The sequence below is a fragment of the Numida meleagris genome, chromosome 26 (genome assembly GCF_002078875.1).
Source record: "Numida meleagris isolate 19003 breed g44 Domestic line chromosome 26, NumMel1.0, whole genome shotgun sequence".
In the NCBI taxonomy this organism is placed as follows: Eukaryota; Metazoa; Chordata; class Aves; order Galliformes; family Numididae; genus Numida; species Numida meleagris.
Window position 1 is genome coordinate 2,537,920 of NC_034434.1, and position 18,307 is coordinate 2,556,226.

Consider the following 18,307-nt stretch of genomic DNA (forward strand, 5'->3'; position numbering starts at 1 on the left):
TAACAAAGGTTCCATTATATCTTGACCAGGAAATGCAGCGTTCATAACCGAGAGTCAAACCGCTATTTTGCAATGACCTGTACAGCAAAAAGTGCAAAGCAAAGCATGGGTATCTGGGGACTCGGAGGCTTTGCAGGACACTTAAAGTATAAATTGCCTAACAGCAATCTAACCGGGAGACATATTCTCTCGTAGCTATCCAATAACATTAGATTAAAGTTAACTGCTTGAACAAACTGTTACAAAACGTACAAACAGAACCTAATTCAGCAAAACTGAAAAGTCAGAAGATTAATTCGTGTGCTTCAGTGGCCTTCTCAAGTCAGGGTAGGTTAAATTCCTAGAGCTGCATTTAACCACAGGCTTGTAATATTTGGGGATATGGTATAAGTTAACATGTTCTTGTTCTGCTCCCATGAACAGGTTAAAACTGCATTTTGGTTTGTTTTCCTGACGGAGTGAGCTCCTGGTAATGCTGGAGCTGCATTTTTATAGCAGAAAGATTAAAACACAGATTAACTAAATACTTCTTTCCATCACAAGCATGTTATGCTGATTGCATTGGTTGCAGAGAAAGCGTGTCCAAGATGTACAGCTTCTACATAGCACTAGGAGTAACTTGTGCTCTTGTCCCTTAACGTGTGGCAAGAGTGAAACTGGTTTGGGTAGCTAGGGCTTTAATTATTTTAACTCCAGATGCATGAGCGGGATTTTTCCAAATCTTGTTGAAACTTGAAGAACTTCCCCGGAACAGGGCTGAAAATAACCTTAAGACTTTTCGAAAATGACTGCAGTGTGGGTGAGAGCTGGCAGGCCCCGTCGTGTGCAGAGCTGGGTAGGAGGCTGAGCGCAGGCTGAGCGTGCTCGCTCGGTGCCGTTCGAGCTCCTTCGCAGCCTCTCATGAATGAACTTCCCGAGTTTTTTTTATGAATGGGCGCTCCGTCCTTGAATGAACACCAGAGCGCCGCGCTCTGATTGGCCCAGGACGACGAAGCCACACCCACTTTCCCCCCACAGCGAGCTGCGATTGGTGGACGTGCCCCCAGCCCAGGGCTTCATTCACGAAGTCAATGAAACAAAGGAGCGGGGAGCCGAGCTCGTGAAGGCGGCGATGCGCCAATGGGAGGCCGCCCCCGGGCGCTCAACGGCCTGAACGGCCGCGCGGGCGGGGCTGCGCGGGGCTCCGCATGGGCCGGGAGCAGCCACCGGGTAAGGCGTGGGGCCGGAGGATCGGGGGTCGTCCTGGGACTGGGGGGAGGAGGGGGGGGTTCGTTCTTGGGCTTGGGGAGTTCTGTCCCACTCGCTTACTGAAGTTCTAGGAGCGGCCCGGAGCTCCTCTGGGATCCCGGTTCTTTCAGCCCCCTATTCCTCTATCCGGTGGGGGCGGCGGGTGGGGGGTGTCCCGCTTGTAGCCCCCCGCCTTCGGCAGGTGCCGCCGGCCCGCTGGTAGCATTCCCCTGTGCCTCCCCCCAGGTGCCTTCCGAGAGCCGGCAGCTCCGCGGCCGCGGAGGTAGCGCCCGGGCGGCAGGATGAAGGGGTACGTGGACCAGCAGGTGCCGTTCACTTTCCCCCAGGTGAGTGGTGGCTCGACCGGGAGCGGGAAGGGGCTCGGGGTCGGGGCAGCCCCCGCTCGGAGCCCCGCGCTGATCCGCTTCTCCCGCAGCCGCCGCCGGATCATGCGGGCTCCGGGTGCCGGGCTCCGACGGGCGCCGGGAAGAGCCCCATGGAGCCGGGCTTGCTGCCGGCGCAGGATTCGGAAGGTAAGTGGGGGGAGTGGGATGGAGGGGAGGCTGAGGAAGGCTCTGGGCAGGGACCAGGTCCTCCCCCTGTGCCTCCGCCCCCACCCCCCCGTCCCGCCCGGCATCTCCCCGCTGGAGCATCCCGCTGTCCCTCCCCAGCGCTCCACTGAGGAAACCTCTCGCTTTTCGTGCAGACCTCTTCCAGGACTTGAGCCAGTTCCAGGAGACTTGGCTGACAGAAGGTAGGCTCCTTCCCCTCGCTCTGTTTTGGTTTCTTCGTCTTTCGCTCCTTTGTCTTTTTGGTGTTTGTACTGTTCCTTTGCTTTGTTTGCCCTGCTCCAAACATTGAGGATTTTTTTCAGGCTTGCCAACCTCTGCGCTGTGTAAATGAAGGAGCATGAATCACACTATTGTGCTGGGTATTTGCTTATGAATGGAACTTGGCCGCCAGCCCGTTTTCCTGGTTACAATTTTTGTTTCAACCTCTACTTGTAACTGGTTTGATTTTATGCTAATTTGTCGCTGATCTTTGTTAGTTACCAAAACATTGATATTTTCTTAAACAAACAATGAACTGTTATTTGAATTTGGGCGACGAGGTGCTTTTCCTAACGCTTTTCCTTTTGGAAGATAATTCTCTGCAAGTACCCTCCCTGAGTTCATCTTTCTACGTTAATATCTAAACCGTTTTGCCTCTTGACTTCAAGGAAGAGAAACCCTCAAGCCCCGGCGAGTGCCACTAATTCCAAGTGAAAATAGTTCGAAGCAGTATAGTGAACTTGTTCTAATTTCAGTGCTCCAAATGATCTGTTTTGTAGAGGAACTGAAAATGTTCCCTCCAGTACGGACTTCTGTTAATTAGGAAAACGCTTGCTGTGATATGAGTACTTCACAACTATTTAAATCTTAAGAAATGAAGTATTTTATGTTCTTTTCAATTTGGAGCGAAATGCTGTCGAGCAGGCAGAATTCAGTGAGGACTGTGAGGGTGCAACAGGAACGAGCTGAGGCTGTTTCAGGGTTGAAACACTGCTAATTTGGAGCAGAAATTTAGGTATTAATCACCGGCCGTCTGCTGGATCTGATGAAGGTGCACGCTTGCTTGGGACCGATTTCTCTTAAATCTTCGAAAACCTTGAGCAGCCAATGAGATGTTTATGTCAGGGTCAGATTCTGGTAGCCTTTCAGTTTTGAGCTATCTCACGTTTGATGACAGTTTCAAATAGTAATCCACGGTTTCTAATATTAATCCAAAGAACTTGCGTGCTCTTGTGAATTCATTCCCGCTCTGCTACTGGCAAATGCTCTGTAGCAAGCGCCCCAGGTGAAGGGGAGGTTGCATTGAGGACTCGTAGCAGTGGATGGAAAAAGGAGCTGTCATCAACGTGTTTCATAAGTTATAATGCAAACCTTAGAGGAAAAGTAGCAGCACGACGTTCTGTTTCCTACTGAGTTCATTCCTCTTGGAGGAAGAACTCTTTCTTAACTCTGAGGATGGAAGGAACTTTGGGTTGTCCTGACAGCTCCGCTCTTTGCATTCTGTCAGATGAACTCCCCCAATTTCTCCCTCTGTCTTCATAAGTATGAATCTTCTGTAGCTTTATAACACCTTCCCCTCCAATAATTCCAGAAACGTTGCTGCTTTCTACGAATAATTCCCCACGATGCACCCAGCAACGATGTGCTGCTCTCTCCATTTTTCTACTGGGGGCAGCTGAGTCGCAGAGCATCCCAACAGTTTGTTGAGATCCCACAGCTGAGGATGGGGCTCTGGGTTTCCTATTACCCAGTTCTATGCTGCAGTCACAGAAAGCGCAGTGCCTGCAGTGCTCAGTGCCTCGTAAAACGTAATGACTTTTTTTTTTTTCCCTGATGGACACGCAGAGATTTCTTGAAATTACTAATGAATCTTCGGAGCTGAGAAGACAAGATTTTAACGGGGACGAAATGAAATGAGAGGGGAGAGCCCAGAAATAACGGCCATTAAAGTGTGGCATGGGAGGCTTCAGAGGTGGCTTTGTGTATTGAGTTATTTCTGTGAGGTTACAGTAGAAGTGGGGAACAAAAATCTGTTGAAGGCTGTTTTGTTGCTGTCTGTTTTGTCCGATTTAGCAAGCAGATCTCCTGCTCCCTTTATCCTTGTTATCAGATTAAGCCTCCAGGCTGAACACAAGAGAAACGATGGCAAGAAAATGCCCTGTGATAACAACTACTGCGTGTTTTCAGAAAATAGGAAGGTTTTATGCACCTCATCCCCATCCAGAATTGGTCAGAATGTGCTGCTGTGACGCTGGCAGCTGGTGAGTGTGCAGAAGTGATCTTGGAATGAAGCAGTCAGCAAAGCAACGTGCGCTAAGCTGAGGAATCCAAGCTCGGCTCAGACGATGTGATCGTATTATTTCTTCTAAGTCACTTTCTGAAGGTGGTTCATCAAATGACTTGGGCAGGTTCGCTCCCGTTCCCCTCCCTTTGTCACTTATGGTTCCTGTTAGCTGTCACATGGGTTATTTTAAGGAGCAGTGATTGCAGTGAGAAGAGCTCAGCTAGTTCCACTCTAATCCGCTGCCCATCGTTAGCACGGGATTATTCCCCGAGGTTTATTTTTGGCATGTCTCGTCTATCTTGGCTTCACGTGACTGAGATTAGTGGGCTTCCATTCCTCATCTCCCTTTACTTTGACTGCATTGCTTTAGAGCTAAGTGCAGACTTCTGTTCACGCCGCAATATCCAGAGCAGGGTCTGCAGTGAACCAGCAGTGCGCTTTGTGACCGATTTTGTGCCATAAACTGCAAGCTCTCCCTTCCCTGCAGTTAAAGGGGCATAAAAGTAATAGTTGGAAGTTATAAAATATTATTGCTGCAGGCGTGTGCCTTGGTTAAGGTTCTCCCCAAGATGATTCCTCCCAGATCTCAGCTGCTGCTGGTGTGCATTGAGTGCTGTGGGCTCAGCTGAGCTAAGGAAAGTGGAGCACACCCATCGCCAAGGAGGGGGCTCAGTAGTATTTGTGCTTGGAAAACTGGAAGGAATTGTTCCCTGTATGGATGTGCAAGGGTAAAGTGAAGAATGCTGCTCTTGGCAAATGGGAGACGGAGGAAGTGAAGGTGAACATGTGTGGCTGACGCCTGGGAAATCACCAGAGCTGGTAACTACAACAAACAAAGCAGCACCAGTTAGATATCCTGGCATTCCAGTGTCAAAACGGTGTACAGTAGCACTCTGGACTATGAAAGCATTTCATTTTTGAATGTTAATCTGCCGAAGACACACTTGCACACCTTGCAATCCAACTCTTTCCTCTGTTGTGCTGCTGACTTTATGCCACGAGCCCCTTCGTGTTGGCTGAGGGAGACAGTAAGCCCAAATTTGTGCAGTTAGTGAGATGCTGAAGTTGCTCAGCAATGTTTTGTTATTTTTCTCCTAAATGTTGTGTCTTCCTGCCCATCTACAAGTGGTCTCCTCTCCTGCTAGTAGCTATCCCCTGCTTCTGGAGCTGCTGAAAGGATCCTTCCTATACGAAGACATGGGTGTTTCCTGCTCTCCTCGCTGCTTTGGCACAGCCTTTCCAAATCCACCAGCTGGTCAGCGCGTTTCCTCTGCTAAATGCTTTTAAAAAATGAAAAGAAATCCCTGCAAATGATGTTGGTAGGGAAAAGCGAAGCTCGAGCTAATCAACTTGCTGTCACCCTTTTTGCTCCCAAGGAAGGGGCAGGATGCTGAGGCTTAGCTCTGCGGGCAGCGGGGCTGGATTCATGACTCCCAAAGGGAAGCTGCCCTTAGTCACTAAAGTGCCTCCCCACGGAAGGCTCGGGCCTTTCTAGCGTAGAATGATTTCTACCTTACTGTTAATTACACCATACAAAGTGCCAAATCTAATTCTCCTCTCTCTCTCTGTCTCTCTCTCTTCCCCCTCCCCCCCGGCAGCTCAGGTTCCAGACAGCGATGAGCAATTTGTGCCTGACTTCCATTCAGAAAACCGTAAGTGGCGCGGGGAGGGTGTGCACCTTGTGGGAGGGGGGGGGCAGGGGAGAAGGGCAGGGTACGTTTACAGGATCCATTTACCCCCCACCCGACTCTGCAGATGTGACATAGATAACAAGGCTGAAGTGCTCTGCTCAGTCCTGCTTTGTTGTGACACTGGCCATGAAGCCCTGGTGGGACGATGCAGGGATATCTGTGTGGTTGGAGCTACCAAGCCTTATGCTGAGCTGCTTCAGAGGGTGTGTTATAGTTGCATGTGTGAATGATCAGGCATCCTGAAGAGCTTACAGAGTGCGTTAATGTGATAAATCAAAGGCAGAATCTGTGCTAGCGCTCATCCCAGAGCAAAAGGAGTTGGGCTGCGCGTGGAATTCTGGGTGCTGGGTGTCCTGGGGGGGGGGGATGCTTTGGGGCTCTGCTCATCCACGTGGTGTCATGCTCCTGGGATCACCTCCCGCTGCCCTTAGGAGCTGAAAACATGCTGGAAATACGCCCTGTTTGCACCGGAGTGTGCAAAGCACGGCGCAACCATTTGCATCCACCCAATGCTTTGCGTTGCACCCAGGTCCCGGCGTGGGGCTGGGGGTTTCTGCCCATGGCTGTGCAGCAATTCCTGCTCCTCTCCTGCCTGAATGTCAATGGCACGGCAGTCGCTCCATCCTCTGGGCAGCTCGCTGAGAGCGGAGAAGTTCATTTACAACCACTGCAGTCAGCTGTGGTGTTTTCCCATCTCTGTTCCTCTCTGCTTGGGGCTGTTTTTTTCCCCATGCAAAGCAAAACGAAACGCTCCTCCGAGCGGTTCTCACCTCCCTCCTTCCCGACTTGGCTCTGGGCGTGCTCTCTGAGTCATGCCTCTTGTTTCTTCCTCTCTTTGACCTAGAACTGAGAGGAGGGCTGCTCCCATGTTTCGCTCCGAATGAATGAGCCAGTTGTAATGCGATCGCCTGTTCCAGCTCGCAGTGGCCAGAAGGAGTGGGCTGCTCCCAGCACACTTCTCTGCTTGAGCTTTCAATGGAGCTCAGTGTGCCGGGCAGAGCATTTCTACTTCTTTATTTCTTTTTCCTGAAGGCTCAGCCAACCCGTCGGTGTTTTTAGATGGGTTCTGTCTATCCCTTTACTCTGTGCATTGGGAAGAGCAAGCTGAGGGCTGCCCATGGGAGCTCCCCGTCCCCAGGGAGGAGTGGGAGCCAAAAGCAGATTGAGGCTGTGTTCTCTGATGGATGTATTTATTAATGCTGATTCTGCCGGGCTGCTTGGATCCCTCTGGGCACTGGCATGATGCAGAGAGCAAAGACAGGCTTTCCTGGGGTGGGCTGAATCCCAAGGCAGGCGAACAGAGCCAGGCTGGTGGGTTTTTCTTCCCCCTCTTGCTAAGATCTAATTCTGGAGTGGGGTGGGGGAAATGCTGGCAATAAGAAGTGGCCAGAACATCCTGTACTGAGGGAAAGAAGCAGCAGCCCCTTCCCCAGCCCTCTTGCCAGCAGCTTGCTGGGGTACTTAGGAATAGCCAGGCTTGCAGTGAGGCACGGCTGGTGCTCCTGCAGCACAAGTTAGTGCTGGAACAAACCAAGCAAAAGGAGCTATTCGCAGCTCAGGATGTGACCTTCCACTCTTCAGCCTGTAATCACAGCTCTGGACGTCCCACTCCTCGCAAGCAGGGTTGTGTCAGCTCAGAGAGGTGGGAGCAAACTGGCAAAGGGACTGCAGCAAGCCTTGGGAAGGGCTTAGCTTTCATTTGGGAGACTGAGCTCTCCCTGGTTTGTACAAACAGAACTGGGTTCTTCTTTGGGGTTACTCTCTCTTCCTGAGCACCGTAGCCTTCTACCAGCAGCAGCAGAGCCCAAGAGGCAGAAGATGCTCACCACGTCCCTAAGCCAGGGTGAGATTTCCAGAGGAATCGGTGAAGGAAGTTGAGTTCCCTGCTGGATTTAATTAAGCACAAGGAGTAACGCTGCCCACATCCTGGCGCTGCGAACTGCAGCCCACGTTTGTTATTCATGAAATCCTAACCAGCCCAGAAATATTCCTCCTACTACGGGCAAGGAGGGAGGCTTGCAGAGAGAGGACCTGCAAGCTGCTCTTCCAGCTTGGAGGTGGGTTTGGTGAAAACAGGGACCTGAAGTCAGGTCCTGCTGTGCGCTCTGCGTGAGCGGGGATGCAGCTCTGCCGGAACAGGACCTCCAGCTCTGAATTGGTTTTGCTTCTGGAAACGCTTCTTGTGCGAGGTGTGCAAGTCAGTCTGCTGACTGCCTGTAATAGGATGCACTGTATTTAATAGGATGCAATCTGCCATAGTATTTTCCCAGGGAAAGCCCTCAGCTCTTTGTCTGCAGAAGCCTCGCAATTACTTTCATGCAGGACAAACCACAGGATCAGGAAATCTGCAGTGTGGCACCGTATTATTGCACTGCAACTTAATGCAGTGTTACGTGGTAATGCTGCCCATAAGACATGTTTGACAAGAAAGCCAACAGAAGGGCGTTTTGCCTGGTGCAAAGCAAAGCAAAGCTTTCATGTGTTGAAAAATAGGACGCGTGCACACAACCCCTCGGGACTTTCTCCGTCAATGAGGAAAGTTTCAGCTTGGTTTTCCCACCTCTCCCCCTCAGTAGCTTTTCACAGTCCTCCTGCGAAGATTAAAAAGGAGCCACAAAGTCCCTCCTCGGACCCCACGCTGTCCTGCAACCACAAGCAGCCATTCCAGTACCGCAATGGCGAGCAGTGCCTTTACGCCAGGTAACGCGGCTGCCTGGGGAGGGACGGGGGCTGCTGGGAAACTGGGTGCTGCTTTGTTCCCTGATGGGCTCCCATCGCCACAACCTGACCTGGGGGAGGGCAGCGTGGTACGGATCTGGATCACACGGGTCAGTGTCTCCAGTGCATGGCGTAGCTCAGAGCCATGGGGAGATCAGGGCCAGAGCAGGGTCTGCAGTGAACCAGCAGTGCGCTTTGTGACCGATTTTTGTGCCATAAACTGCAAGCTCTCCCTTCCCTTCTTTTTCTTTCCTCCCTAGGGCTGATAAGAGCAATACTGACTCTGTTGTGACCATAGGATTGTAACACTCCGATATCTGTTTGAATTTCCCAGTGCCTATGATCAACCCAGACCGGTTGGGATCAAGTCCCCTGACCCAGGAACCCCGATCCAGTCACCTCTCCAGCAGTTCCCCAGACAGGACAGGAGCTTCCTGACCCCTGCAGGGCCACCCCACCCCACATCCAGCTGTGGATACCTCATTGAAAACAGGTGAGGTGCAGGTGGAGGAGGCAGCTACTGGTTGGGTTTGTTTGGGTTTGGGAAGGAGTGGGGTGCAGCAGGGCAGGGAGGGGACTGTGTCCCTCTCTCTGCCCTTGTGGGGCTCCCAGCACAACAGAGATGTGGGGTGGGTCCAGAGGAGGCCACAAGGATGCTCAGAGCCTGCAGCACCTCTGCTATGGAGAAAGGTTGAGGGAGAAGAGAAGATTCTGGGGGAGACCTCACTGCAGCCTTCCTGTGCTTGAGGGGAGCTTATAAACAGGAGAGGGGGTGACTTTAAACTAAAAGTGGGGAGATTTAAGTGAGATGTGAGGAGAAAATTCTTTACCCAGAGAGCGGTGAGGCTGTGGCTGGGGGTGCCCATCCCTGGGGGTGCCCATCCCTGGGGGTGCCCATCCCTGGGGGTGCCCATCCCTGGGGGTGCCCATCCCTGGGGGTGCCCATNCTGGGGGTGCCCATCCCTGGGGGTGCCCATCCCTGGGGGTGCCCATCCCTGGGGGTGCCCATCCCTGGGGGTGCCCATCCCTGGGGGTGCCCATGGCCATGGACAGGACCCTGAGCTGCTGGGGGGCACCGAGCCCACAGCAGGGGGAGTGGAACCAGATATCTTTAGAGCCCCTTCCAATACAACCATTCTATGACCCTGACCCAAGTGCTCAGCTTCCAGCAGTTCCCCCAACCCAAAGCAGCTGGAACCCACAGCTGCTGCCTGGGGTTTGAAGGGGAAACCTGACACGAGGCTCATCAGATGTTGTGAATGATGGGCTGTGTTGCTGTCATTGCACATACCCACTGTAAGGTCAGCTCCTCCAGCCCTCACAACAAGCAGCACGAGGCCCTCGGGCAGCCCTAGAGCAGCTCAGAGGGCCAGGAAAGCATCCCACGCCTTCTCCTCTCTTGCAGCTCTGCCTACCAGCCGCCCGTGGAGATGTGCCGCTCCTTCCCCTCCTCCCAGGGCATGGCTCGGGATGCCCCCGTCTCCTACCAGCGCCCCATGTCCGAGCAATGCCTCCAGTTCCCCCCGCAGGGCTTCAAGCAGGAGTACCATGACCCACGGTACGAGCAGGCGGGCAGCAGCTGCCAGTACCCAGCAACCGTGGTCATCAAGCAGGAGCAGGTGGACTACGCGTACGACTCAGGTGAGCAAAGGGAGCTCCTTCTGACCATGGCGTTGGCCGGGGTGAGCCAAGTCCTTGGGTGAACAGCCATCACTGGGAGGTTCTGGCCTTTCAAGTTGGGTTGTATTTTTTTCACCTTCAGGAGCTGGGAAGTTGGCTGTGTAGTGGGAAATACAAGCAGTCCTGGCTGCTGGGTGCGTCCAAGTGGAGGTCGGGGCATTCGCTTTGTGTAAAATGTTTCCAACCTATCAGAAATTCCTTCCTATAAACAAGATACAGGAGCTCCAAGGTGAAGATACCCCCACTCGGACTAGATTTAAGGCATGCTTTTTTCTTTTTGCAAGAGAAAAAGCCATTGGAGGAGGCTTTGCAAATGGTTAATTAACCCAGACGAGCCTGGCTTATTCTTAAGGCTATTCTGGTAACTCTGGAGGTCCAATGTTCTCCCTTGTCTCCCATGCTGAATCTGGTTGTGTTCATCGTTACGTCCCAGTCTCTTTGGTGAGGTGTGAACTGGATTTCTGCTCCCCCCGCAGCCTTTCCTGAGCAACGTGGCCATGAGGGATCGCGTTCATCAAAACCCAAATCTGTAAAGCGTGAGAAAGGGGCCCTGTGTTTGTAGGTAATTAAAAACCTGGAAAATGGTCACGCAACGCCGTACTCGGCCAGCCTGGATCGCTGCATTAATAGACACCACTGATTTCATTTGCATTAATGGAACCAAAACCGGCTTCTTGGCTGCGGTCTCTAAAAACCACTTGGGCCCCTGCCCAGCCCGGTGCATTTGGGAGGTTTGGACAGAAATCTTGCATTCTTTGGTGTATTTTTAGCTGGTCAGGTAATGCTAATGGCCCTGGTTGGATTCCAAGGGCGAGTCCCTATAGGCAGGAGCTTGCTCTGCCAAAGGACTGGCAGAGAACCAGGAGTCGGGGCTCGTCCCTCTGCTCCATTTTCTGTCCCAGAAGTATTCTAAGCTTCTCTTGCATCTCGGTAGCAATGCATCGCCAGGGTCGTGGGACAAGAAATGATGCAGGTGGAAATGCACAGCAAAGGGAACTGTTCATCCCCATGTTAAGGAATCATAGGAGCTGCCTCTCCACTCTGCGCTGCCCAGGTCTGGGATCCGGGTTACACTTCTGTGCAGAGGTGCAAACAAATGAAACAACGGACACGAGCAGATAAACTTGCTCAGCTCACAGCAGCCGGAGGATGATGTGCGCTGTGTTAAGAGGATTTTTTTTCCACGCCGTTAGCTCACTTTTTGTCTATCCTCTTGATCATAAGAGGCATCAGAAACAGGATCTTGGAGGAATCTCCAAGCTACTGCTATTCACTTCCTTCAGAAGGCATTCAGAGACCATGGAGGAGCATACATAGAAGACCCCAAACCAGATGAATTAATATGCTGGGGAGATCTGTGCAGCAAACTCCAGCAGTGGGTGCTGAAGTTTCCCACTGAAGGCACTGGAAATAGGTGTTCCCAGCTTCAAGGGGAGTTTCCCTCTTGGGAGGGATGTGGAGGCTGGCAGGAGGCAGAGAGGGAGAGACGTGAGGTCAGCGTGGATGGAATTACACCAAAATCCTTCTACCAGTAGCAGCAGGAAGGAAGGAACCCTGTATCTCGGAGCCAGTACGGAACACCCAGCTCAGGTCTCTGCAGCAGAGCGGACTCTGAGTTGCTCGGGGTGCAGGGGTTGTACTGCACTATAAGGGGACCCTATGGTGGGACCCTATGGTGGGACCCTATGGTGGGACCCTATGGTGGGACCCTATGGTGGGACCCTATGGTGGGACCCTATGGTGGGANTATGGTGGGACCCTATGGTGGGACCCTATGGTGGGACCCTATGGTGGGACCCTATGGTGGGACCCTATGGTGGGACCCTATGGTGGGACCCTATGAGCAGTGCTCTGGGGCAGCAGTATGGGGCTGCACTATGGAGTAGTGCTATAGGGTGACGCTATAGTGTGATGCTATGGGGCAGCATTATGGGGTGACGTGATGGGGTGCTGCTATAGGGTGACGCTGTGCGCTCCCAGCCCCGTTCCTCTGCTCTGAATGGGAGCAGTGGGATTTCATTCACAAAATGGAGGTGCTGGGATCGTCTTTCACTGCTGCCTCGTACCCACAGCTGCCGGTGGCTGCTGGAAACCCACGCACTGCTCCCTGCAGCAGGACCCTGTGCTGTGTGAGATAAAGCTGCTGCCAAGCAGAGCTAAAAGCTTCCCACTAAAGCGGGTTGGCTGCCCTCAACCTGGCCCATCCCAAGGACATAGCACGGAGCTGAGTGTGGATCTCTTAGAGTCAGCCTCCACCTGCTGCTTCCCATAGGAGCAGGGCATGCAGAGCAAACAGCAGAGATCTGTCTCAGAGCATCGCCAACAGAAATCAAGTTTATAGTCCTGAAAACAGCTCTCTATGTACCAAAGCAATGGGGCAACTCATTTTCCATTGGGGGGGGAAAAAACCTTATTTGTTTCTGTCCGAAGATGCTGGGCCCTGACAGCACTCACCCCATACACTGCTCTGGAGGAAATGCTCCTTCTGCGTTCCCAGTGTTTTAATGAACGTTTTGAATTTGTTCCTTTCTTAGCAGACATAAATCCACCACCAAAAGCTCCTGTGGGAGCAGGGAACACTGTGCCCTTGCTGATACCACGCTGTTGCTGGGTCCTGCTGGGCAGACATGGGTGAGAAAACGGGCAAAGGCAGAAGAATGCTGCTTTGAGAGTGGTTTGTGGTCGTAACAACGCCGAGTCTGAAAGCTCAGAGCACGATTCCGCCCTCAGCATCAGCAAAATGTGTGGGCAGCGATGGCTTTACATGGGAGTAGGAAGGATGCAGGGTGCATCTGCCCAGTGCTCCCAGTTACAGCTTCCTGTCCAGAGCAGGTTTGATTCAGAAAACACAGGACACGGGGGAAAAAAAAGAGAGAGAGGATGGAAACTGAGGTGTCCAAGCAGCAATATACGCTGCACAGAGATCTAAAAAAGTCTTTCTGCTTGGTTTTGGACTCGGATTATTTTTGCCTTCATGTTTTCTTGGCTCCATTTCAATGGGAAGATGCTGGGTATCAGCACCTGAATGTTTGCTGCTCTATGTTAACGTCTTCATAGTGCCCGTGGAATAAACCATAATGCCTCCTCCCTGGAGAAAACAGCACCAGATACGTGTGGTTATCTTAAACTAAGCTTGACGTAAGGGAGGGGACACGTGCAAACTGAGCCTGGGGCCCCAGACCTGACGCTAGGGACTGCTCTGCAGGAAGCCAGGTAACACCACGGAGATCAACCAGTTCCATCCATGGTCCAAAATGTGGTGAAGATGAAGTTGTAGGGGGTTTCCGTGCCGTAAGAAGGGACCTCACTGTCACCTGCCCTTCGTGAGCACCCCAAGTGGGTGCTGCTGAGAGCTGCCATCTCTTCCCTGCACCATGCTGTGCTCATGCTGCCCTATCTACTCTCTGACCCCTTTATCTTCCTTCCCCCTCCAGGCTGCAGCTACGACAAGCAGATGAGGCCCTTTGCTGACGATGTCTGCGTTGTTCCAGAAAAATTTGAAGGTTAGACAAAGAATAACGTCTTCCAATTGGGGTTATCCAACATCTCAGCTCGCGCCTTGGCCACGGCCTGCGTTGCTCGTAGTGCGTTAGCTGTGATTCACGAGCAGCCCTTTGGCACCCCGCATCCTGAGCACTTTTAGCAGCAGATCCCAGCAATTATATCTTAATTGGGAAGTGCATCAGAGCTGCTGGTGAATCTGCCGCTTTGGTTTACGTGAACTGAAATAGTCCGGGTAAACTTTCATGACATGCGCTGTCTTTGCAGCCGTATTTTACCCTCAGAAACACTTTGTTTGCCCCCTCTCAGCAGGAGACATCAAGCAGGAGCTCGGAGGGTACAGGGAGGGACCCCCCTACCAGCGCCGGGGGTCTCTCCAGCTCTGGCAGTTTCTTGTGGCTCTATTGGACGATCCCACCAACTCCCACTTCATTGCCTGGACTGGAAGAGGGATGGAGTTCAAGCTGATCGAGCCAGAAGAGGTGAAGCCCTCGCGTTTCTCTGCGGGCCCTGAGCTCGCTCTGTGCTGCGGTTTGCGTTCTGCTCTTCCCATCGAGGAGCTGATACATAATTATTCATAGAATCATAGAATTGCTAAGGCTGGAAAAGGCCTCTGAGACCCCCACGTCCAACCCCACCGTGCCCCATAACCACGTCCCCCAGTGCCACATCTCCGTGGTTCTTTCTGTCCTCCAGGCAATCAGAGCTGCTGAGCCCGTGCTATTGCTCGGGTCTCTTCCTTCAATGCTGTAAATGTTTCCATGCAGTGCAGTCTCTTTCTTCCATCAGCTGGATGGTGTTCTCTGTGTTCACAGCCGCTCACGCTCCCTGTGGCTTTATCCTGCAGGTAGCCAGGCTGTGGGGCATCCAGAAGAACCGGCCAGCCATGAACTACGACAAGCTGAGCCGCTCTCTTCGCTACTATTACGAGAAAGGCATCATGCAGAAGGTGAGTTTGCAAAGCAGCTGGAGCTTTTGTGCTTCTCTCGATGGCCCTCTTGGCAGAGCTGGGAAGCCTTGCGGGTGCACCGTGTACTTGGGCTCACTGATCTTGCTTTCCCCCCTACCCGCTCTTTGCAGCAGGTAAATGAGGACGGTGCAAAGGAGCTTGGAGCCAGGAATGACATAAAGAGATTATTATGGTTCCTCTTTGTATTATTTTGCTGCGCATCAGTAGTAAGAAGAGCTTGAGTTTAGGCAGCTGCAAGGATGTACGCTCAGCCTAGGCTTGGTGTCAGCGAGAGAACCACTGCGTGTGGCTTGGTCCTGTGTGTTGGGGATGGTCTCTTCCAGATCCAGGACGTGGGAGGGGATAATAACAGTGCTGGGCAAAGGAGGGGGCTGGCAGCATCCTCCGCTCTCCCTCTCCCTGCAGGTGGCGGGGGAGCGCTACGTCTACAAGTTTGTGTGTGAGCCCGAGGCCCTGTTCTCTCTGGCCTTCCCCGACAACCAGCGGCCGGCGCTGAAGGCGGAGCTGGAGCGGCAGGTCAGCGAGGAGGACACGGTGCCTCTGTCCCACCTGGACGAGAGCGCTGCTTACCTGCCCGACCTCGGGAGCCTCCCCCCGCAGCTCTACGGCAAAGGCTACACCTACTAGCGCTGCTGGAGCCGTGTGCCACCCTGCTCGTGTATATAAGGAGATGTCTGGTTAGTATCCAAGCTGTATAGGTGTTTTCCCAGGCCAGCCTGGGGCTGCACGGAACTGCGCTGCCCGCTGCGGTCAGGAGAAGGGTTCAGGTTGATGTGTGGATGGATAACCAGCAGGGGGTTAATGGGGCTGCTGGGTGCTGGCGGTGCCACCCCCGTGTCTGGCAGGATGGGAGCGGTCCTCAGCATGAAGTCAGCACCCAAGCGGGGCAGCTGCAGCTTCCCAGCATCATGGGTCGTCGCTGCCTGCAGCTGGAGCTCACCTTTCCCATCCCTCCCCTTGGCAGCAGTGATGCCGTCCTGCTCGGCTTCTTCTCACAGCTGGGGATGCTACAGCTGCTGCTGGCTGTGTTCCTCCAGTGCTGAACCCCTGGGTATGGTGCCCTCAGCCAGGGGTAGCCCAGAGCTTGTGTGGATTCAATTCTTCAGGGCCAACCTTCCCTTCTGCCCAGGAAAGCTGTGCCACGTGGCCACAGACCGAATGCCTTCCCATGAACTGCTCTGTTGGCAGCAGGGAGGACCCGTCCCCTACGTGCATGCTCCTGCCTTGCCACCTCCTCGCCTGTAGCACCTCGTGCCAGGGCTGCCACGTGTTTCTGAGCTGGGCAGCTGGAGGCACGAGCCAGAGTGAGAGCAATCCTGGTGTGCATGGCCCTAAAACCAGCACAGGGGAACCACAGGGCTGCCTGAGAGGCTGTGCTGGATGTGGGTCAAATCAATGTCACTGCCTCTATCTCCAGGCCCTCAGCATGGCACAGCTGTTCCAGCCCGGACAAGGGCTAGAACCATCCCTAGGATCTTTGGAGGCTCATGGGCTTGGCTGGAAAATCATGCAGGGTGTGAAAAGAACCTGGGGGGGGGGGGAGGTGTTAAGAGCTCTTACCATCTGAATTTAGACCTAAATTCTGCATGCATTTACCTCTTGGAAGGATTTTCTGAAGTGTTGGAAAGGCAGAGATCTCTGCAGCCCAAAGCAGCACTTTGTTTCTCCACAACAGTGATCATTTACAATGGGCACCACATCCCCACGGAGAGGTGCTGCGCCTCTTAATTAGCTGCTCCGGCCCAGTGCCCATTTGGGTGAGGAGCAGCACGGTGAATCTGTACCACAACAGCCTCTTTCCTCCTTAATTGAAAGGCCCATTCCCTCTGTGCTTCAGCCCTGCAGGGCTGACAGCAGCTCCTCCTTGGGGGCACAGGAGCAGCCCCCTCTGCTGCTGCCTTCCCCTGCTCAGCCCTGGGCTCCCAGCAGCTCCCAGCCCTGCCGCCTCGTCCCACTCCGCTGGGTGCCTCCGCTGTCCCAAAGTGATGGTGAAGGGGAACCCTGCTGTTGGTATAACCTGCCTTTACTATTTATGAGTGTAAAAATACTATAATTAATAAATCGGTCTATGTCTTTGGCTGCTGCTCCTTCCTTTTAACTCGATTAACTCCTTGCTTTGACTCGATGCCTCAAGCTGCAGGATGCCCAAAGCAATTTGTTTTCTGGAGTTCTTTGGGCCACCCATGAGCCCAGTCAAGCTTCCTTGCAGGAAGGAGGAGGCAGCTGATTATCAGTCGGATGACATTGCAGCCCCATCTTTCACTCGGAGTTGTCAGTGCACGGATCAATGCTGCACGGCGCAGTGCTGGGAATCAGCAAGATCAGGTTCTCATAATTGAGGGGGGGGGTGACCTCTAAAGGGCAGAGATTTATAATGCCCGCATCAGAGAGCGGGAGGTGATCAATGCACTCTGCAGCCCCAGTTCAGTGAGCCCAAGGCTGCTGGGGTGCCAAGTGCCACCCCTCCTTGCGCTGCTCTTGGAGGTGCCAGCCCCATCCCACCCTGCATGGGAGGTGCCAGCACTCATACACAGATCCCAAAATGCCAACAGCTGCAGCCTGCAGTGCTGCAATCCTCTCCAGCACTGTCCCTTGCCCCTATGTATTCACAGCACAGCTCTGCTCCACACTCAGGGGGTAGGATAGGGAAGAAAGGCATAGTTCACCCCATTGCTCTTTGTGGAAAACCCCCCCAGAGGCAAATTCTGCTCCTGACAACGCTCTGCCACCTGGATGCACGTACACCTGATATTCTCACCCTTCTTACTGTTGCTTCCTCGCCCTATTTAAGATTTATCCTCCTGGCTTATTCCTCAGGAATGGTGCTTTGGGACCAGCTGGAAACAAACCCTCAGCGCTCATTTCTTTCCAGTTTTACTTTTTTTCCTAGCATATCCGCTCATCGTGTTGCTCCTGTTGCCATGGCCTTGCTGTCCCTCCACCTCAAGTAACAGCCCGGAGCCCAGCAGGATGCACCGTAAATCTCTCCCCCAGAACACAATGCAAAGTTCCTTTCTGGTCATAGTAAATAATTAACGCGCAGCATTACAGCATGTCCCAGATGTACCCTTAGCGTGTGCTGTCTGGGACAAAGGAATAAGCCCTAACAGGTTGCCAAGTGGAGCTGAACTCCCTTCAGCCCACATCTATGGGACTTTCTCAATGGAGGTTGATGCAGGAAACAGTCCACCACTGGATTCCATAAGATTGAATGGCGATAATGAAGAAGGACAACAGCAAATCTCACCTGAACAGGGAGGAGGGGGCTACTGCAATGCAAATGCCTCTCCCTGCTCCTGCTTCAGTGCAGGTCCTGTCCCAGGAGCAGCAGGCAGAATGCTGGGCAGAGCATGTCACACCGTTACACACCACGGGTGAGCACAACCCCAAGGGAGGTAACGCCAGGACATCCCCCTCCCTGCAACGTTTTATGGAGGTATAACGCTCCTGGAAAGGACGTTGGCATTAGTCTTGCTGAGATTTGCTCTGATGAATTCATCAGCCCTCACGGGCCACCTCTGCCCGTCTCCCCCTCCTCCTTGGATCACAGTAACGGTGTCATCTACCGCGCTGCTGGAGGCCCTTTGGCACAGTGAATATCGATCTCCCTGAGCCCTGATGGCTGAGAAACCCCCGTGACAGCGGAGGGGGAGCGCCTGCAGTGTGCTGCATGCGGGGCAGGGGG

The 18,307-nt window shown here is 53.2% G+C and overlaps 1 protein-coding gene across 4 annotated transcripts; it reads left to right on the top strand.

Annotated features, from left to right (window-relative positions):
- Positions 1,050-16,699, top strand: ETV4 (ETS variant 4). 4 transcript variants are annotated; one of them, XM_021377988.1, is made up of 12 exons: positions 1,050-1,209; positions 1,474-1,574; positions 1,664-1,760; positions 1,934-1,981; positions 5,661-5,714; positions 8,327-8,453; positions 8,806-8,964; positions 9,877-10,112; positions 13,586-13,654; positions 13,962-14,134; positions 14,500-14,601; positions 15,028-16,699. In XM_021377988.1, exons 2-12 carry the CDS (start codon positions 1,530-1,532, stop codon positions 15,247-15,249), a joined length of 1,332 nt encoding a protein of 443 aa, XP_021233663.1. In that variant the 5' UTR covers positions 1,050-1,209; positions 1,474-1,529; the 3' UTR covers positions 15,250-16,699. The 4 variants fall into 4 exon arrangements, with proteins under 4 accessions (XP_021233663.1, XP_021233664.1, XP_021233665.1 ...); XM_021377989.1 differs by having other exon boundaries at positions 13,965-14,134; XM_021377990.1 differs by having other exon boundaries at positions 8,330-8,453.